The sequence below is a fragment of the Gavia stellata genome, chromosome 17, assembly GCF_030936135.1.
Source record: "Gavia stellata isolate bGavSte3 chromosome 17, bGavSte3.hap2, whole genome shotgun sequence".
Lineage (NCBI taxonomy): Eukaryota > Metazoa > Chordata > Aves > Gaviiformes > Gaviidae > Gavia > Gavia stellata.
Genome location: NC_082610.1, coordinates 12,830,720 through 12,854,190, shown reverse-complemented (window position 1 = coordinate 12,854,190; position 23,471 = coordinate 12,830,720). Strand labels below are relative to the sequence as shown.

Genomic DNA, 23,471 nt, shown 5'->3' with positions numbered 1-23,471 from the left:
ATGTAATTTAAAAGGGAAGCGTACTTTTCACTGACAGTCTCATCAAATCTCAAAGTCTTGCCTGCTTTATTGCTAAATATTTCAATCCTAATTAAAAATCTGTTTAGTTAAACACCTGCCCAAGAAAATAAAAATCCTTAAAACACTTGCAAAATGTACCATAATAAAGTACCCATCTACTACTCATAACAGCAGAATGTATTGCATGACAGTCATATTTTTAATAATAATAATAGCAATAATAGTAGCAAAACCCCGAAGTTGAGTGATAAATCTGTTGAGTTCTTTATACACAACATAATGTGCTTACTTTAGGATTTTTAGAGCAAATTAACAACAAATAAATAAAAATTAAAATTACTGTATGGATGACATACCAACAGTGCAGGACAGATTCTAGTAGTTCAATAAAGCAGAAAAAAAGTAACCCCCAAATCCAAGAAGAACCCCCAAAACTGCAGACTAGCTGACTCATCTAAGCAGTCACTGCCCATTAAGACAGTTGTTTGTCTAAAGTACCTAGTTAAACACAGAATAGCAGTCAGGGAATACCTGATATAATTTCCAAGAGGTTTTCCTAGCAGAATTCTTCATGTTTTGTTTTACTTACTGCATGCTTTTAGGAAATGGGCAATAAGAGAGGAGGACTGAATTAAGAGATCAAGTTAGCTAACTGAAAAAAAAGAACTATGATGAAAAGCATAATATGGAGAACATTATTAGGAAAAACAATTCTCATGTATGAAGCACCATTGAAGATCTTCACAGCAAACTTTTTCATTTTTCTTCAGAAATTGCTCTTTCATGGAATTAAACTTGGACTGCAAATAATCTTCATTAAGCTGCTTCATAGGGTGCCAAGCGAAAATGTAGGGAAGTGAAAGTCCAGATTTAGTTCTGCTTATATTTTGGCATGGTTCAAAAATAAATTCAATAGCTCAACTACCAAACTTGCTTTTAGAATGCTAAGTTGTAATAATGTATGATAAAAGCAATTGAGAAAGTAGCACAATTTCCTTAAAATGGTATATATTTCTGTTTGCGTCAACAATTTATGTGACATGAATAAAGCAGGTCCTTACAGGAATCAATATCAGTAATGCATGCTCTGCCGAGCCCTTTACGAAGCCAGCAAATTCCAAGTTAGCAGGATGCTAACAAAAGCTAGGAAAATACTTCACAGTCAAAAATCAACAAGATTTCTTTATACAAAGCCAAAAGTTGAATTGATCTTATAGACTAGATACAAATCAATGACAGCAGGTTCGAAACAGTCACTTTATCACTATGTAATTTTATTCTTACATTTGCTAATGCAATACACTTTTCCTTAGAAATGCCCAGAGATGACTCATCTTCTGCAAAATTGTATTATTAAACAAAAAAAAAAAGTAAGCTAAACCAGCAAGGAAATCATCCAGCATAATGTAAGGATCCTTGAAGTATTCATTTTTAAACAATTTCCAAATTATATACATCCAACTGGACTTCAGACTATTTCATGTTGATTTTGTCCAATGCTTGTTGTTTGTACATCCAATAGTCAGCTCTTTTCATATTCTGCATAATAACACACACCTGTATGGTAATACATTACAAATGCTTTAATCTATCCCAAGCACTAACGTATTATCCCCACGTAGTTTGTGACTGCTGATACATTAAACGACTTCCATTTTTTCCCCAAGGGGTCTAAAGGGTCACTTCAAAGCAGCCAACTAAAGATGTTTCTACTAAATATCTTTAGATTCATGACTGAACTCTTCACTTTCCATTCATTAAGAAATCAAACAAATAGAAACGTGAATAATTGTTACTACTGGATTATGGCAATTTAATTCTATGGAATAATTTCTCTTGCATTACTCTTCCTATATTCCTTTTCATCGAAGTGTCTCCTTTGCCAGAACCTTCTGGGGCTTAGAGTTATAAAAGAAAACTTAACAAGATGAAAAATTTGTATGAATAGACCTGTTTGAAAACTTTGTAAAGAATGTTCTCCAGAAAAGCAAATGAAAATGCCAACTCAATAGAACTGAAACGTTTTGCAAGAAAACAAACAAGTTTTCTTCCTGCTCAAAAGAACAGTTTGTTCTAATAATGATGAATGATGTTTACTTTTGAAATTTCTGTTTAGTCTTTTATGTTATATCCTTATGCTTTATTATATTAAATCAGAACACTTTGATTATAGACTTAACAGGATATTTCTGTAAATTATTGTTATGCCAATTACATTAGACAGTGATAGAATCTCAAATGAAATCTAACTAATTAAAAATTACTACTTTGTGTACCAATGTGTAATGAAGAAACCAAAAGGAAAATGAATTTGCAAACAAATTGTAAAACAGTAAAAATGGAATAAGAATACCTGTTATATAACCATTATTTAAAAATACAACCGAAAATACAAGTAAAATATAAAAGAATATTTGAAACTACAAAGATAAGTCAAAATTGAAACAAAATTTGCAAATAATTTTGATTCATCGTTCTCATACAGCATGATTCTTCCATCTTCTGAAATAACATAATTTCAGAAAGAATTGAATACTGATGTATTTTGCTACTAACAATAACTGCTTTTGGAAGTTATATCCATCCACCTTATCTAGAATATTATTTATTGTTTTGTAAAAACATTGGGGTTATTAAACTCAAGCCAAATAAAAACTATGTTAACATAAAAAAAAAATTGCCATTACCCGTAACTGAGATTTTTCTCCAAATATATAGAGGGCTGCTTGCCGTCTCAAAAGCTGACTTTGCAGAAAAGTGCTGCTACTGTAGGAAGTGGTGTTATCCTTCCCTGCAAGTCTTGCACCAACATCAATGAATGGAGTCTGAGTGTTGATAAATCTGTTGCTTGAACGAAGACTCGCCCATACACCTTCATAAAGATGAAAAATATTTAAAAACCTCTTTGCGTGAGGCACTGGAGATCACAATCTTTAAGGCATATGCTAAAACATAATTTGGAAAGTAGAGTGTTTAAAAATGTCATTTGCATCCCTCATAGGACATAATTAACAGCACATACTGGCAAAAATATTTTCATAACAAAAATTGTCGAAAGCATCCTGCTGTGCTGTCATTAAACCTAAGATACTAATCAAACTCTGCACAGTGCTTTCTATTGTAGAGAAAATGGTTGCTATGATATCAGTAATACAATGATAAAATGAATCACAACTTGCAAGCAATTAGCATCCATTTAAGTACATGGAAACGAAATTGCTAGTGTTGTTCTTTTCAGAAGTAGGGACAAAATTTATTTCCTTGTCAAAGGCATATTATTTTGAAAGTCTAACTGGTAAGAATATTATATAATTACCTTCTTCAAAACGGAAATAGTATAACTTAAAATTCTCTGTTACCTAGAATGCTTGTGTTCCTTTCGCCCTACGCAATGTAACAGTATCAACCATATTGTATTATAATGAAAATGTATATAAGGACAATCAACTCAAATATTAAATTTCAGGATAAATTATTCCATGCTTACTCTTGAAATGCCATGATTAAAATGCAGAATGCCATGAATTTTAGTTTTTAACCATCCGTGTCTAATGGACAATTAGAAATGAAAATGAACTTAAGGAAGTTCTTTTTTTAATCATGTGTTTCATGATTATAGTCTAGCAGATGTGACTACGGTACAGTTGTGTGAGTAGAGAGAAGGATGCCTAGAAGATCACAGTCCTACAGTTTTAATCTGGCAGTAAGATCACCATTACTCTGGCAGCAAGGCATGGTACAGAAATCCCAAAGCTAGCAACAACATGAGCTTGAAACAGTGCAGTGTGACGTGGAACCATGGACTTGCATCTGAAGGCAGTACAGCCATATTTGAACGGCATTGTACCAATCTAATAACCTCTGCCTCTCAACAGCATTTTTAGTTTGCATATTGTGCCTTGCTGATGCAGCTATATTGTAATTTCCAGAGAAGGAAATTCCTACAGGACACAGACATGCTCTGATCTGATCATGCTTAAGTAAGTTTTGTGATTTCAGCATAAGATAAAGTAGTGATAAACCAGATTGCCAAGGCCTGTTTAGCACTAGCTGAAGAAAAAGACAAAGTAGTAAATATTTTTCCTGTTTCTTGTGCCTTAGTTAATAACAATGATTTTGTGCGTCTGTTTTTGTGTGTCCAATGTGAGGTATGCGAAAGGTACTTGATTTTCAGAATATAAATAGCACTACTTGAAAATCAAATCCCTTAAAGTATACTAAATTTGGCATTCAAATGGTGGTGTGAAATTCTTTAACCCAATAAGCACTAAATCAGATTATCAGAAGAGACTCTTATCCGTAACTCTGTGAAGCAAGATATCCAAGAGGCATCAGAAATACCTCATAGTAGTAGAAATTTAGACACTACAGTACCAAAAAAACCCTCCAACCACTTCAGGAAAATCCAATAATATGCATAGTTAACATTTCTTGCATAGAACAAAAAAAAGCTGCAGTTAACAGTAAAATTCCACTGAGATAGCTCAACCAGCAAAATAATTTTATTCTATTTTTTAGAAGCGGGATTATATTTCTATTAAAGAATAATTCTGTATAGTAATCCTCAACAGGGACTTGTCTGTACAGTTTAGCTTGTCTGCCTGTCTGGCTGCTAGTCTGAGATGTGAGCAAATGAATAGGAGTAACTGAGAATGGCTGGCTAAGAACTTACGAATTGGTAACAGTTCTGAACAGTTTCCACTTCAAAGACAGCCAGTTTTATAAAATACCTCACATAGTAAAGTAGTATGTTTAATATAAACTTTTGTTCCACATCTCAATTACTACAGATGAAATAATGAAGACTTTAGCAAGCAGAAATCACAGCAAACATTTAATAAGAGAAATAATTTCTTATTAATTTGGTATGAAAAAATGCTAGCTCCAACACAGACAACTGTCCCCAAAGACGATATATACAAAAATACACAGTGTCACTTTCTAACATTTTACAAATGCAGGCCATCAGTAGTGCCTGTAGCACATCAAAAGCAACAAAACTGGTTACAAATACATGCAGATGAACATGTTTACCAGTAGTGGCTAACAGTGATTAAAGACACAATTATATTTCTATTCTAATTTTGCCTAGAATCTTTTTTTTTGTTATCAGTATCTAGCTTTCATTATTTGGCATATACTGTATTATTATGACTTTCTAATTTGGCAGAAATAAATTTTTCCCTGTTCACTAACATTAACAATAATTTTGGAAAGGAATTTCATTAACTAGGTAACAGCATTTCTTAGATATTTTACTATAGCAGTAGGAGTACTAAATGCTCTTTTCCAGAACTAATTTTTTGCTGTTTACCATTTTCACACAAAAAATTTTCTACGTATCATTCCGCATTAGATCGTAACATTATTAAAGAATAACATGGTGAAGTGTGCGGCTAATCACTGTCACTGCATCATACATTCAATGGCCAAAAAACCCCAAAACAAAAAAACCCCACAACACTTAAGTAAAACCCCAAAATTTTGTTAATGCAGAATCAAGGCTTTCTGTCAGTATCAATTTAGCACGTATTAAGATATGGTAGTAGTTATGGAGATGTAGAAAAGAATGTGCTTTCAGGACACAGAATACAGTACCTTGATGGACTCTTCCCTTAGTTGCTGATTTGGAATTTGAATGAGTGAAACATTTATCTCTGTACCCAAGCACTGGTAGATAACAGTTAAGACAGAAGGAGGAGGAATGGAATGCACATTGCAGCGAGACACATTGCAGGAGAAAAGAAAAGGGTTACTTATTAATTTCCAAAGATCTAGTATATATTGAATTTCTTTATAGTACATGATTTATCAGACAGCACATATCTTAGTCATCACAAGACAAAACATCAATCAAGCCAGAAAACCAATATAAAATGGGAAGGAAGTAGCCATTTATCAAAAAGGAGTAATTTTCACTGTCATTGCAATAGTTTCAAACATGTAGCACAGCTATCATGTGTTCTTCCATAATTATAATACCAAAGGAAATGTAACAATTAAATCATTTTGCTGAATGCTTTATTGAAAGCTTCTATCCAGCTGAAAGTTAGCTTAATTAAAAATCCCAACCTTAGTGCTTTTTTAAAAAACTGGTTTAGTCTATTTTAGGTACATAATTTGATGGATGTCAAAAATCAAATCAGAGTGGAAGATGTTGGCTCTATACACCTACAAACATTTTTAAAGGACTGTGTAAAAGTATATGACTTAGAAAACATGTAAAATATATCACACAAAGAGATTTCCTCCCGCCTTGCAAAAATTCTTATTTTCAGTGGGAGCCTTATATGCTTATCAGAGGGTGTATTTTTCGCTCAAAAGCCACATCAACACAAGCAACTTCTTTTAATACAAATATTCCATTAAAACATACTCAAAGTGTTAATGTCTCCTGCTTTCAAACTAAATGTCTGAGCTGAGTCTGTATCTACTATTTATAAATATCCTAGTATTTTTCCAATAGCAGCAAATCATACTGAGAAAACATTTCATTCTACTAAACTACACAACAATGCCAGGTAAGAAGTGCTGTTCTGTAGAACCACACTATACTTATAAAGTAATATAAGAAGAAAAAGTATGTATTTTGAGTGAACTTACAATTCTTATGAAAGATATCAACCAAGGTATTGCAAAAAAGAGGTCCAAGAATGAAAATATATTATGAAATATAAGTATCTGGCCAAATATTTCAGATCAGAAACAACTTAACTGGGCTTTAGGCAAATACTTTTTACAATGTTCCCGATAAAGTAAAAAACCATACCTGACAAGGACACAAATATCCAGGACAACTGATGAGTATTCAGAACAATGACAATTTTTAAAAATGAGAAATACTATTCAAGCACTGGCACGTATCTTTTAACTTAAATTTTAAAAGGATGTCTATTTAAAATACATTGTCTGGCGCAAAATATAGAAAATGTCATTTTCAATTGGTGTGTCATAGCTGAACCTAGCTTCTGAGCCCTGGTATGTGTGAGAATAAAAACAAGGAAAGAAAGAGGGATCTAGAACAAAACCCACAAAAATACTGCTATTGTATCTTGTACAGTGTAGTGCATAAACCATAGCTGCCTTCTATGATAATGCAACTAGCTAACACCATTGTCTTTTTTTATCCTTTTTCTTTTTTTGCTTTTTGAGTTATTATTAGGAATATGAAGGAGAGAGAAATCACCATTTTTAGATTGCTTGCATAAGTCTGTTTTTTCAGCTGACCAAAAACCTGTATTTTTGGTCCTGCACACACTCTTGTGACACTACTTCACATGTGAAATATAACTAGCTGTGAAAAAGTAGTAAAAAACTTTGCAATAATAAATCACGTGAATCAATTTATTTGAGAACAACAATTTTAGAGATTCTACATACTTGGTGTATTTTAGACTTTCTTCTAAAAGAGTTGTGTTAGCTAACCTAAAAAACCCTAGTGTTTACTTCTCTACAGGGAGATATTCCCTTTCCCTGTTCTCTCTTACCCTGTCAACTTCTCACCTTCACTAGGGCTCCCATTGTACTTGTCAAACATTCTTATGTTTCAGCAAAGTCCTCATGTATCCTGCTGAACTGTGAATAGACTGCAGATACTGGGCTGTAATTACACCTTTCAGATATATAAAGCAGGTGTGGCATCAATCCAGCAAGACACAAGGTAACTTCTCTGTCCTCTTCCTGATTACTGCTGAAATTTAGTTAAGAGACTTCAATGTCCAACAAAACACCACATCTGTGACCTAATACTGCCTTGAGACTTCTTTTTTTCTTCACTGAGTAGCAACAAACTCATCCTATCACACTTGCCACAAACTCTAATCCCAGAAACCAGCAATAGTTATTTCAGTAATCCTTTTATCTTCAAAAGACAACTTCAATACAGTCATCCAGCAAGCTTTCCCGTACTTATCTGGTGCACCTTCACTGCCCCTCAGCACCACTTCACTGTTGGCACTTTTGTCCCAACACGAGGGGATGGAATACAACCAAACATCTGCTGTCAGCTACCCAACATTTTCACTATTTCAGTACAGTCAGGCTGGGCATAGCCACCGATTTATCTAACAATTCCAGACACTATTAACTCTGGTTCTTTTAGGTCCCTAGTCATTTTACCTATCCAATTAAAATCACTATGTTTTTTCATCTCCATGTACTACAATAACAAAACAGTGAGCAGAGAACATAAACAGAACTTCTAGATATGAAATATGCATATACTATGATTAATGAAAACACTCAGAATTTTTCATTTTTTGGTGATCACCATTTAACTGCCCTTCTCTCTTCCCTTCCGCTACAATTCTCACATAACTTCTCTATACAGCTCTGAGTATTTTCTTTTCTTCTTTCCTTTCTCCTTCCCCCCTGACTTCTTCCTTCCTTAATGTCTCTAATCTCGTCCATCTCTTTTGGAAGTTTTTCTCTACAAAATTGTTTTATTCTTCCCCATATGAAGCTACAGTTTTTCTATCACACAATAATTTAGGTTGGAATGGACCTCAGCAGGTCAAAGTAGGTCTAACTAATTTTAGATGAGGTATCAAAAAGGAAGAAAAGCAACTTTTAGATTCTTAGAAATAATTTTTAGAGGAGCATTCAGGGCTAAAAGGTAATAAACAAAATATAAAATGCTCCCTTTTGAGAAACAGATTCATCCCTATCCTAACAAACATATATTTAAGGAATTTGATGCACTATTTTATGCATGTATTGCACATAAAAATCATACCAATTTCATCAGACTAGAAGAGTAAAAGTAGTTGGAATCCACTTCACTCAATGAAAGCTTCTTGTAGAAATGACACTGATGAGCCCTTGTACCTAAGAACAACTATTTCCAAAGAACACACTGTATCTCCCTATTTATTATGCTTAATCACATAACCCCCTCCTTTACCAAGATTAAAATTATTCAGATAGATTATATGTAACTTTATGAAGCATCAGCTAATCTTCAGCCAAATGCCGGAATGATCTGTAATTGAAGTTCTAAAGTGCATTGAATCCTAATATAAAATATGCATTTTGAGGCCATATGTTTTAGACAAATTAAAAATATGAATGAATCACAAAGCATTTAGAAACACAGTTCCTGAGTGCTTAATTTTCCACTAATTTTCAACATGAAACAAGCTTTATTTCAATGGTAAGTAAAGGACTTAAACAGAAATTAGAAACTTAAATAATGTTACGAACCGAGGCTAATCTGTAATTTCTATTTTGTTATTTCACAGAGTAATGAACTGATAAGCAGTGTAATTATTTTTATTTCACTAACTTTTTGTTATCATTTATTACTTCAAATAATAGGCTTTGAGCTAGTCTTACTAACCTCCTCGAGCAAAGCTATTGGATAGATTTACATCCAAATGTCCTGGCACTACCTGCTTAAACACAGTAGACATTCTTGAAGCCCTCCTTTCAGTGCCTAAAGTCAGCCAAAAAAAGAATAGAAGATTAAAAAACTACAGTGTTACTCAGACTAACACTTAAAATACCTAATAAAATGCCCTTTTTCACACAATACAGCTAATTCTTGCCAATTTTGTACTTCAGATTTCTTTTTTAAGACAGATATATACATTGGCAACAGTATGGAGATGTTAGATACAGCTAAGCAATCAACATATTTTACAATAAATGAAGCAAAGCATGCACACTTTGGGAATGGTGTTATTTTACAAGAAAAGCCACTGTTTGGCTATATTAGCCAATTACCACCAGCTGAATAAGACAAGACAGACAAAATTTCAAGTCACATACTCCTCTTTCTGAGACATTGGGGTTACCTTCGCATAAACCTTATCAGGTTTCATCAGATAATAACTGAAATAAAACATGGATTCATTTCTTCATGGTTCAACTCAAATAGTGTATTTTGAAAGATTTTTCACTGCAAGTAAAGGTCTAATTGGAAATTACATTAGAAGCCCATTGTGAGTATGTAACACACATGAAAATGTCTATATATGTTCCATTGCTCCTGCAGCTAAATAGTGTATCTGTTCATGTAGAATCTGAGCTTGCAATCTTGTATTTTCTCATTATATGAAATAGAGTGGTATTTTGCATTCTCTTCAATTTGGCAGTCTCTTATTCAATATCCAGTTTTCAATACACTTAATTTGTTACAAAAGACTTCAAAATGCATCTTTGCTTTTGATTCTGTTATATAATGTAATTGTTGCATTTGATATAAAAAACAAACACCTGGAAAGTTTTCGCATCTTGATATTCTGGAGAACTTTATTTTATTTGTTCCAGAATTGTAATAAATTACTAATGCCTCAAGACTGGCCATCATACTCAAGTGAACTTTATCAAAAACTATGACCCACAGGTGGATAATCGCTTACTGTCAGATTAAGCATTCTGAAAAATATTTTGGGTAAGATTATAAACATCTTATACATACGGAAAACACATTCACTGAAACTAAGAGTGGATAAGCTATCTGGAAAGTGTAACAATAAAGAAACAACAGAATTCATATGGGACATTGAACTAACACCAGATCAGAGAAAACTCACTTTTCAACTTAACCATAGAAAAACACTATCTAAACCAATTTTACCTGGGGACAGAGCAATTGTTGGTCTAACAGTGAGAGTATTACTGCCATTCATTTTGCAGTGGACGGATATGACATTCAGTAAGGCTTGTAGGTATTTTTCCTGTTCTATACTGCTTGAAGATTCTAAAGACGCAGGAGCTAGAGTCACAAGGAGAATGGAATACATTAAAATACAAGTACATTTATAAATACATAGAATAGCAAAATAAAAAGCTTATTATGTAAAGCAGAGCATTGAACATGTCATGGTTTGTCTATCAAAGGTTCAAAAAGCCATTCCTTTGATGACAAAGAATGCTCAGATGATCATCACCTGGATGCAGAGCAGCACCCATCAATGTTCTCTTCCATTCCACTCCACAAAAATAAACTTCTGAAAGAGTCTGTTACCTCATGGTCACTACTTAAAACATTCATCATTAACCAGTGATAAATACAAACAGAATGGAGATGATTTAGGTTTCCCTTCAGCCTCAGAACGAAGTAACATTTCTAAGTTTGTGCTACTTATCAGCAAATTTCAGCCTTTTAAAAAAAAGTGTAGAGAACAGATAGAATTGTTCCTTTAACAAAAGAAGTTAAAACCGTAGTCAACCAGCTCTTCCTTATTCCAGTAAAGGAAGGTTACTTGCCTATAACTGGAGGTTCCTTGTGATATATTGCCCATTCACTGAAAGTATACACATATCAGTGTCATAACACCAGTGTTCACGCAGTCTGCTGCATTTAGAGACATGAATGGACACAATCTATGTGTCCTTCAGGTACCCTACTCCCAGAATCTGACCTTTTTAATGGAATAAAGAAGATAGGAAAGACGATGGACAGTGCATGCACACCTGGATAACACACGTTAAGGGATCTCCAATTATGAAAAGTAATGTTCCTGTTCCCTAGTGACAGTCCACCTGCTCCTTCACCAGTAGGTAACTTCAGAAAATATTTTCCTACATGCTTAGGTAACTTACAGGAGGGGGTGCTGCACTGTTGTGAGAACCACAATTTCTTCTCTCAAAATCTCTGAATAATCTTTTACATGCATGTAGTTTCAGGTGACTACTCTACAGTTCTCAGAATAATTTTCCAATTGTTACTGATGTTGCTTAAGTTGCTAGACACATGGAAAAGGACCATTTCAGAGAGAGAGAAGTGGCTGGAAAAGACTGGATGAAAGCAAAGCCACAGAGGAAACAGACACAGTTTAAAAACAGAGGGTGGAGGAAAAAAAAGCAAGATGAGAAGGTATGATGCCCTGAGAAAATACAGATGTTAAACAGAGAGTCCACTTAGAACAATCTTAAGACTTAAAAAAGTTAAGAAACCAATAACAAAACACAGAACCAAGGCAAAAACCCTCAAAAATAAGAAAAATCTAAAAAATTAATCTTAATCAGAAAAACTCTACCCATTTGTGTCCAGGTACAAGCACTTAAAGGAAGGGTCCTGGGCCATACTATGATGACAAAGAAGTGTCCAGTCTCAAAGAGTCAGATTTGTTCAAATGCCAAACAAAAGTTTTTGAATTCAAGTTTATTGCAGCCATCTCTGGACTTGCTATAGGACAAAAATGTCATAGCTGCTTAAACCAGGATTTGGTGTCTTGACCACAAGAGTGAAGATTTGGAATAAGAGATAAAGAGACAGAGTCAAAGAATTTGAATTAGCACATTTTGATGAACTAAAATGGTAACTTATAAATAGTTTTCTCCAGATGATCCTATCAGATTCTGTGCTGGAGACTAATAGACAGTAACCTAATTAGCTGGAGGTGGCAAAAGCAATTTCAAGATAGCCCTGTTAAAATTAGTATCTAAATAGCCCTATTAAAATTAGTGTCTGAATTGGAAGTACAATTAGGAAGTCATTAGAAAATTTACATGCAGGAAACATCATGCTGTTTCTGTCTGACAAAGTGGAACAAGCCTGAAGAAAAACATTATTTTCTCTTCAGCTCTTAAGCAGGGTTTACACATCCTGAAATCCATTTGAATGATCTCTGGGTCTCCTACTCCTTGAATTAATGCCAGAAAAAGTCAATTTAGGTCTTGACAATTTAGTTAAATGAAAGGAAATGAAATGTCTAAATGAAAGGATAATGTCCTCACCACTTGCACTTACAAAGTTTTATTTTGTGAAGAGTATTGTGTGTGTTTTAGAAAAGAGACTCAGGAGACGAAAAGCTTGACTGTTATTGAACTGGGCAGATATCTGAATTCAAGATTGAGGGCAATAATATCGTTGTGAAAGATTATAGATGGAAAACTTGCTCTTCATCCTTACCACCAATCCCATTACACAGTGTTTAACAGCAGTATAAAGGAATGAAAGACTACTGATGACTCAAAGCATGAACCCCCTACCTGCACAGGTGAACAGGGTGTTCTATAAAATGAATGATCTTTTAAGTGCTGTATACATGAAGGCTATCACAACAGCATGGATTTAAACAAAAGATGGGGTTGGAGATCCTGGTAGCAATTTTATAAATCCCAGGAAGGAAATGCATTGCTTAGTAATGCAACAAGATTGCCTCAGCTGCTAGTATGTGCTCTGTATGCCTGGTTGCAGGTTGCTCCATCTTTATCTTACAACAGGTCCTAATATAGTTAATAATCCAGCCTGTATCAAGCTAACTGTTCTCTTGAATAGTGTTACTACATACAAGAAACATAAATAGACTTCCTACATGGCAGTTGACCAATACTTGCTAATTCAGGTGTTGAATGTCATATTTAGAACTACAATGCTCTGCAAAAAAACATAATCCCAGACAGGCCGAAGTGAAATTCAGAAACCAACTTTCATGTTTCGAAGGAACTTTTGCAAAGACCTGTATACTTTCCTTCTCATATTCAAACATCTGTTAATAATCCTTTGTGGACAGACGTTAGAAAAGTACAATTCTGTTGCATATGTAGTTTGGTTCCATACCGCAATTCAGTACTGTGCATAATTTCTCTAAAGAATATATTCTGTGCTTCTTATATAACATATTGATCTCAACTATGCTTTGAAAACTTGCTTATTAACACATGATGTAACAGGAAATCACAAAAATGTTCATTAAGTTCCAGCAGGTCCTCTTTGTTTCTGTGTATCAATCCAGAACCGCCTAATAAAAATCTACTCCTATGAAATCTCTGCTTAGGAAGGTATGCATCTGTCAAATTGAATTAAACTTAAGATTATCTTTGTCTTCTCCGTTCGCATCACAATGCGTTTTTCAGTATAGACTTCCCTTCATTGTACACAACTCCTACTGAGGCAAATACATGCACCTGTGTATAACTATCTTCATTCATCAGTTTCTTCAGTTTTGTTTCACCAAGCTTCAACGTCATTATAAATAAAATAAATATCCTATAAATATTTTTAATTTTCCTTGCAGTACTCTATAATATTTTATATAAACTTCTATTAAAAGGGACAACACAGACTCATTACATAAACCAGCGCAAAGGAAAAAGATAATTTAAGGGAAACAGGGGAAGGTTGCATTACATTTGGCAGATACCTACTTTTACTGAAGAATTTTGGTACGTATATAATCTCCATTCAAATTACGCATTGACAGTTTTTGAACCACTTTCATACCATTCAGGATCTACTTCTTGACACACAGTAATTAAACTGAACTAATATAGTATCAGATAACCATTCATATCCTGAGACTTTTGATACAATTCTATCACTGATTTCCTCTAGAAAAATAAGTATTTCTACATAAAATTACTTCTACAGAAAGCCTAGCTGTATCAGCTCACCTGTAGTATGTGTGTTTTGGGATTTGAAGAGGCCAACAACACCTTTTCCATGAAAGCCCCCAGATCTAAGTAGAAGAGTACTGTTTTTAGAGTTCTTCCAACAGACAACTGGTAGGCGATTGTGACGGTAACAGCGAGCAACTCTCTGCAGACTGCTGTCTTGAACAGACTGAGGTACTACCAGAAGCCCAGGATAACTGTATTGACAAAAAGGTGAAAAAAATCGAACAATTAAAATGGCTTTCAAAATTTTAAACAATGCAAAAAGATTCCTAAAATTAGAAGTTGAATATACATCTTAATGAAAATACACCTCAACTGTTAGAATTATTTTTTATTTAGTAACTCTCATTTTTAGTCCAATCTTAGCAAATACATTACTTTGTAAAGAAAACCGCATTTTAAAACCAATTTTAATTATGAAAAATTTGTAAGACTATCACTACTAGTCTCTTTCCATTTAAAGTTATATTTTATCTGCTAGTATTTTTCTTCTTAGAATATCTCTTATCTGTCACTATAATGAAGCCATATTTTTGAGCATGACAGAAAGAGAATTTTGAGGCATGCAAATGATGCCGTAGTTTTGTTTTGACACTTGTATATGAAATATGAGAACTGCCTAAAGTATCACAACTAAATCAACAGGTTTTGGTTTATGTCAAAATGCATTTAAATTTTACAGTCAGATTCCTTGGAACAGTGTATTTGAAACCGCATTTTTGTGTACTTTTTAAAACACTACAATATACTGAGAGATTAGGAAATTCCCTGATACAATACCTTTAAAAATAGAAAACCCATCAAGATGGTAGTTGTGTTCAAGTTAGTGAAAGAAGGATTCAAGCAGTATGAAAGATTATTTTCTATCTCCTCCAAAAAATATTCAATTTAAGTTCCAATTTCATATGTTAAGAAGAAACTAAGACAAGGAGCAGGGAAAAGTTAGTGCTTACTAAATATCTTTATTCCTCTACGATACACACTGTTCCTGTAAATTCAGTTCTCTGACATTTCTTTAACTGCCCCCATACAAAATCAACATACACAATATTTACGGTCTACTTCCTAAAACACAGTAACTGAACTAATATGGCATTAGATAAGTATTGATAACCTGAGATTTGTAATCCACTCAGATATTAATTATCTTTTCAAAAAAATCCTACAGGACATTAAAAACTGGTGGTTTTAGGGGAGGAAAGAGTTGTCTGCGTCATGTTCAAAGCATGATGGAAATGTACGTATGTAATGCCTTCATCTACATTGTACTCAAGGGTAATTGAAGAAAACCAGTTATTAGTCTGTTACTCTAGATAAGTCAGAAAACAAGAAAGGATCTAATATTTTTCTTGTGTGCCCTTCTTCCATGAAGAACTGGAGATTTCATTATCCATAATGAAAGCAATGGCTAGCCAAAACTGGCTTTACAGAATCCAAATGCTCTTCTGATATCATGCAGATATGCTTTCGTATTAAAAGTTTTTGTGCATAGTGGTAGTAAACTACACCAGCTTTCACAACAAAAAAGGAGTTAGTAACATTCATGTGTTAAAACACAGCACGTGACTTTCAGCACATAACAAACTTTTCAAGTAGTGTATACAACTTCATGAATTCAATTTTAAAACATATTTTCAATTTGAAGAAAATAGTTACGTATAATTGTTTCTGAGGCTTGCTATTTTAGTTAGGAACAGAATAGATTTTTTATGCAAATATATTACATAAATAATTTCCAGTTCCAACACAGCAAGTTATAGAAACCACACCGAGAGGGTGAGTTCTACCAGCTAATTTTATTGGCTAAGTCAGAAAGCTGAAAAATAGCCTAATGATTTAGGCTATTTACATATCAGTGTAGAAAGTCAAGAGAAAAACTCCTTCAAAAGGCAATTCAGAGTATCTAGGTTAGTCTCCTCCAAAAGCCCCAGGGGCACTCTCTTTCCATGGGCTGTAGAAAGAACCTAGGAAGGAAGACCTCTATTGTCTGACAGAGCTTCTGGGGCAGTTCTGAAAGCTCACTTCCAGCTACCGTTGCTGGCAGTCCTTCCAAATCTGATGAATACATATGCAGCCACCAGAAGACAAATCCCTGAGTGGAATACAAATAGCTTCAAGGTCAGTGGTGAACACTCCTACTGCAGACAAAAATTTTCTCAGAATAAGTTGCTTAAATGGATACATCATGCAGTATGTGTGTTATGTCATCTTTACTTTCAATTACTTGACTGAATCGGTAAACTCACCTCCTGCAAAGTGAATACATTCTGTTCAGTGCAGTTATTCTTAAGTATTCTGTTTTTGAGCGAGAAGAGTTACTACTGATGGTCCCTAGTCCCAAACGTTGATAGTCCCTGAAACAGGCTCTTTCTACTAATTGCTCCATTGTTGATTTTTCTGACGCTTTTAGGGTACCACTTGTGTGCAGGTCGCTGTCATCTGAAACTAAAGTTAAAAACCTTTAAGAGTTTACTATTGGAGACGCCAGCAGTTATATGGAAAATGATGCTATTTTCTTCTGAACAAAATATTAGTTTGTCTTATTGTCAGTGAAGAATGACAAGAATTGATACATACAAACCACAGTTTAGAGAAATTATAAGGATTAAAATAATATTTTAGTGAGGAAACCTGAATATATCGCACAGTCACCTACTGCACTTGTGGTTGGTACAGCTGACAACTCTCTTGCTAAAATCCTGGAAAAAGTTACATCATATTCATTTGAACTGAACCAAACGCAAATAATCTTCCTTTCAACAATTTATGAAAACCTGTTAAACTCACAACTGCTATACAAAGATGTACACACAACAGAATAATGAAAAATGTGCACATAAATTCATTAAACATCCAAGATAAAATGGACCTCGCAATTCTTTTAAACTATCTTTGAAAGACGTAATAGTCTTTTTAAGGCTTGGTTCAAATCAAAAAATGTTTCTGTGTCATAATTTCACAACAGATGACTACTGGTTTCTTAATGCCTCAGCGTCAATGTCAAAGTAGCCTTCTTCAGCTGCACTTTACAAAGCAGAAAAAACTTCAACCATGACAGATAAAAACCATGTCACAAGTTCAAACTACACTGAAATTCAAGTCAAGCAAGGTCTTTGTCAATAACAGGCAAGTTTTGTACACTTCCAACTATTTCCAAATACTTCTGAAAGCAGATTTAACTGTTCACAGCATGTATCAGTTACTTGCTACCACCTCAAGCATTAAAATACGTGCATATGAAGGGAAGTATTTCTTCATGAATGAGGCACTGAAAAGTATATAAGGATTTAAATTTAAAACAGGACTTTATAAAACTGGAAATTAAAATTATTTTAAAAAATAAAAATTATGATACAGTTAAAATTTTACTGGCAGTAGACAACATTCAGAATTTACAGGAACAGAACCCATATACTATTTTTTTGGTGCATCTTAGCATAAAAGCTAAATGAGTAATTTTACTGTCCCTGCAGCTCATCAAACAAAACCAACAATTCTCTAGTTGACCTAAAGAGTTTAACGCTGTGGATATCTCATGGTTTTTTTGTGTCTTCATATTTGTCATGGTAAGAAAGAAGTTACAAAACATTTACAAGTATGAATTGCACTACCAAGAAACAAATTAAATTAGTTTTAGAAATAATTTTATTTTTGGGCATACAGAAACTTGGTATTTAACAGTTTTGAATGGAAAGCTATAAACTGACTCAGGTAAGATGATGGTGCATATTTTGAAATATTTTTTTCTAAATGCAGTTTTCTCTCATGAAAGCGTGAGAAAGGTATATTGGTGATCAGAATTTGCAAAATATTTTCCTGTGCTTAAAAAGCTAGACATTATAAGAGCTCATATCAGTGCCCTTAACCTGAAAAGGGAGATGAAGATGTTGCTGTCTCAAATTTAAAATGGATTTTTTAAAATTTTATTTTGAAAAGAAGAGGAATAATCCCTCTATTACACTGTTCCTGAGATATGACTGTAAAAGTGGGTTTTACAGTCTCCTATTTAATGGAACACACCAGTATGATCACCTATAGGAAACAGAATTTAGTAGTGATGAGAGACTAAACTCTGAAAATAAAAAACGGTGAGGAATTGGAGGGAAATTAGGTGTTCTTTAGCAACAATTAATAACTAGAGTACTGTGCCCAGTTTTGGAAATCACATTGCAAGTTACATGTGGACCAGCTAAAGAGGACTGAGAAAAGAGCAAGATGATGATCAGATGTCTATCAAGACTAATAAACAAAGAACTGAAAGAACTGCAGATATTTAATATCCAGAAAAGAACAGAGAAGAGAAATATTACAATAGTCCATATATACATTACGCACTGCAATCAGAATGAAGGGAATCACCTCTTCTGTATGTATATGGTGGCAGAATAAAAAATGAAGGCTTTAAATTGTGGCGAGGAAATGCTTAGGCCCGAATATCAGAAAGTTGCTTGTTTTTCTCCAGCCTTAAGGATGGTTAAAGCGTTAGTACAAATTGCCTAGAGTTGTGGAAACTTCATCATTGAAAGCTTCTAGGAAAAAGTTAGGTAAACATCTATGAGGAACAGATTAAGTATGTTGATCTTGCCTTGGGGCACAGAGATGGAGTAGATGATCTTTTGAAGTTCCTTCCAACCCTATCTTTAACATTTCTTTTTTAAGACAATGAATCACCTGCTGCAGATAGTTCCCGTTTGCTTCATTGTTGGTAGCTGCATAGTTTCCTATACTTCAGTTTTTGAGACTTGCAAACAAAAAGTAATTCACAGCAGTCAATATAAAAGAAATTGCAGTGATTAAATAGCAAATTTCCTATGTCTGTTTGTACTCTGTCTGAAGCAAAGAGTTACTACTGTTGTCAGCTGACTTTACCTGAGGTGTCAATGCAGCATGGAGAGAAAAGCAAACTGTCAGACTTTGATCACCTTACACATTCCCAGTCAAAACATCTGGAAAGCAGCAGGTAGGAAGCCTCACAATTTGTATTTTTACATTTTTGTTATGGAAGGAAAAAAGTGACTATAACTAATGCTTATATAACATCTGTGTTCATGGAAGAATGTAGATATTTTGTACATCAGCAATGCAAAACTCTTAAATTTTCTTCGTCATCAAAAGAAGCATGAATACACAGATATGATTGTGTTTGGTGTCTCTGAGTGAAGGACAATAAAAAAAAACACCACCCAAAAATCACACAGGTACAGCCTGCAGAACTGCTTCTGACCCAAAGAATCTGCAACATCAGAACGCATACTAACTCAACACTTAAGGAACATGCTGGAAATTCAATTAAGAATGTAATTTTTCAGCATTGTAAAGACATTCTGTATTTTGTAATCCTTTCTTTTTGCCTTTTTTCCACCACTTTTATCTGGAATGAAAAGAGAATCGGTATTTTTTAGCTTTCCTGGAATGGCTTTCTTCCATTTCAGAGAGCAGAGATAGTGCAGTAACACAGTCCTGCTTCAGACAACTTTTATATATCTGCTCATAAGTCACATAAGTTGCCTTGCTCACTGACCAAATACTCAAAAGGAAAATTTGACTTGTTTGATGTTTTGAAGAAATTATTAGTGTTTGATAAACACTTCATTATCTGAAATGCTTTTTTTTTTTTTAAAAAAAGAAAGAATGGTATGACAAAACAATACCTGTTTATGTACAGGAGAATCTGGTTCCCTCTAGTGGTTTATTATAAATTAGCACTGGTCCAGATAAGGATATACTGACAGCAGCACATGGTAGGAAAAGAAGTATTTGGAAGAAAGTCAAACTCCACACCATCACACAAACTATACAAAGTGCCCAAATCACTTTCTACCTTCTGTCCCCAAATCCTTTCAAGCAAAATTTGGAAAAATGGTATTTTCAACAGTAATGACTTCTGCTGCTTTCAGAAATCATTTGTCACTTCCACATCTGCAGAAGTCTCCCATAGTATTTGCTCTTTCTTGAATCTCACCAGTTACTGCTTTCTCATCATAGACTAATTGCAGATGTCAGGATGTCTAAAGATAAATGGAAGCTACAGCATGCTTCTGTGCTGTTCCATCTACACTATTATTATGTAAAAAATGATAAAAAGACACTATATACAAATATTTTGATAATTAAAAAATAATAACCTAGCTTTTTGCTAGTCAACTTCCTCTTTTGTCTTGTCATTACAGAAGAAAACCCTTACTAAATGTACATATTTGAAACCTTTCTCTTTTCTGTCTAGGAAGGCTCTGCAATTTCTTGAAGACATTTCTTATTCAATATAGTGGAATGGAAGCATAATAGGATAGACTTATCAACCAACATGGAAAAAAAAATGTTTTACTATTACCAGAGATATCATCATCTTCATTCCAGCCTGGGCGATTCCCTCTTTCTTCTACTATTGTGCCTGTCTTCTTCTTTAATAAATACTGACGTCCAATTGTCATCTTCCCAGCACGTTTTGCTCCTTTCACAATGCTTTTTGAGAAGGTACTATAAATCCATAGCAATGAAAATATTTAGAATGATGTGTATGATTCTGCCCAATAGTATGTACAGATTTTTATGGTGAACCCACTTACCCAAATAAAACGTATTTCATAATTTTTCATTTAATAATGACAAGAATTATGACCTCCAGAAAAATTACTTCCTATATTAATTTTTAAACACCAATTTTATTATTTTGAGACAAATTTGTGTCTGTTATGTCTAATGGTAATGAATAAGCAGCCATCATATTTCTTGAAGTATTTGTATTTTGCTAGCAATGTGATAAATCTACAAAGTTGACATATATGAAGTAATACACCAGAAATCTGGTTTTTATGTTGGCATAGTTTGCATAGCTGAAGATGCTACCTACATTGCATGTGTTTCAAATGTAATGAGATGCTTGTTCAAATTTACTGCAGCCAGAAATTTGAATAAATAATGTAATTCTATACCAAATCAACATGTGTATCATACTAATCTACCTTTTATTCAGTAAACATAAAAAAGATGCAGAATAGCAATCAGTTATTTTGACTTTCCTGATAACTGCTTGAATGACCTGCATTTCTGCAAAGCTGTCCGATTGTTCAATGTATTTGACTAACACTCAACAAGAACATCAGTAATAAAAGAAGAAGGATGACTATACCGGAATGAAGTGTTCTTTTCTTTTTGTTTTGGTAAAATTATCTGCGGTGCTGTTTGCCCAGCTGCAAATGCAAAAGTGCTGAAGATAGACTGAGGATAACGGAACTTCATTAACTGTTTCTTAAATATTTCCACCACTTCAGGACTTACTTCTTCATCAAATGCTACTTTAATTAACTGCATATTAAAGACATGACATGTTAGAAACTGAAAAAAAGATTCTAGAATTAAAGAAATAAAAAGAACGTAAAATATATCAGCAAAATTCCCATAATTATGCAGTGCTATATCCACCGGAAAATACAAACATATGTACACATATCTTACTGACTTCGAGGGACATTACACAGCTTATTTATTTTTTATTTAATTTTTATATTTATGTCCTAATACTAAGGTATTTTCACTAAGAAGCATCTGGAATTCTCATAAGATCAAACAAAAAATATTTTGGTAAATCCAAGTAGTAGTGCTGGCACTAAGATGTCTACAACAGTTCAAATACTAGTCACATGGGACAGCTTAGCTTGGAAATATTCTGCCAGCTCTGCCCATATACTAGGAACTGAGGTTGGTAATGCAGTTCAGAGCCTTTCATCAAACTAACAATTTCAGCATTTATATGTCACAACCATTATACTTACATTACTTAGCTATTCCAATTTTTGCCTCACCTTGCAAAGTATAGAAAACTGCTAATAATAAAAATGTAATAGTGAAATCTGATCCTTAAAAAGGAACTACACTTGTGCTATTCAAAACTGATCCATCCACCCCACTAAAAATGCTTTTTGAAAGGTTTTTTGGGGAAAAAAAAAGATCCCACCCCATCATCTGCAGCCAAAAAGACAGCAATTTGGGAACGGGGGGTAAAGAGGCAGAAGAAAGAAAACAGGGAATCCGCAAAAGGGCCCAAAAGAACTTTAAGAATGTGGAAAAAGCAAAAAAAAAAAAAAAAAAAGAAAATCCTACAGCTTTATTTCTGAGCACATACCTATACACCTTTTGAATATCTTTTGTTTGCCAACTACAAGGTGGATTTCATCATTGCCTTTTTAATTTCACTTGTTTTGTAAATACTTTCCAAATGACTAACAACTCTGTTGTTCTACGACCTCCTTGAAAGGAGCTCTTGAATCTTTAGGGGCTACACTGATACAAAGTTTTAAAGACATTAAATAACGTAACTGCAGCCAAAACCTTCTGAAAGTCATAATTAATAAACAAAGAGGAGGGGCTATTTCATTCTGTATTGACCTCTAGCTGTTACAAAGGGAACAGAAAGTAAACTGTTTACTGATTGTTATTGTTCTCATAACCTAGTACAAAACTATGCTAAACAAAAGCAACGATGATGTTTGACCAGAATCCAGCACTAAAAACACTGAGCTGTGTCTGTATTTAGCACATCCTTGAAGCATGCTAACTATTCTGGTAAAAAGATTTCTGGAAAATAAAAGTCCTCATGAAGTCCTCTCAAAAGTTCACAAGAACAACTTTCTTTCGGTTGTTTTACTCACTTGTATTCCTTATCTTATGCTTTTGAATAGGATATTGAAGGATGATTAGCTAAATAACGTCCATTATTGTAAGGAACTAGTAAAATGCTCATGATCTATTTTATTATGTTTTGAAATGTTAAGAGTTATTGTTCTCAATGAAAATATACTTCTGCAGTCAGCCAACCCAACAAAATATTTCATATCTGAAGTACTGCAGTCTACTTTCAGTCCATGATGTAAAATTCTTTGCCTTCAACTTTCCATCTCTTATGGTTTGACCACAGTTAAGATCACCACCAAGAAGAAACATTTAGGGAAGGCTTCAGAGACTTCATGATTTCTAATTCTTAGAAGTGCCTCTCTGTCAATCGCCCTGCAGTACATACTTCTGAACACACTGAGGAGGATCCTACAGACAGGAAATTACCAGGATCTGCGCAAGTCATACGGAGGCTCATTGGTTCTGGCCAATGG

At 34.0% G+C, this 23,471-nt stretch overlaps 1 protein-coding gene across 1 annotated transcript in view; it reads right to left on the bottom strand.

Moving 5' to 3' along the window:
• Positions 1–23,471, bottom strand: part of SBF2 (SET binding factor 2) — a 273,716-nt gene that overhangs the window by 30,086 nt on the left and 220,159 nt on the right. Inside the window, exons 24-29 of the mRNA XM_059825675.1 lie at positions 21,497–21,672; positions 20,699–20,844; positions 16,614–16,812; positions 14,365–14,561; positions 10,601–10,738; positions 2,709–2,893 (exon numbers count right to left, since the gene is read on the bottom strand). Of these exons, the coding sequence (XP_059681658.1) occupies positions 2,709–2,893; positions 10,601–10,738; positions 14,365–14,561; positions 16,614–16,812; positions 20,699–20,844; positions 21,497–21,672 (1,041 nt within the window). The remainder of the gene's footprint in view (positions 1–2,708; positions 2,894–10,600; positions 10,739–14,364; positions 14,562–16,613; positions 16,813–20,698; positions 20,845–21,496; positions 21,673–23,471) is intronic.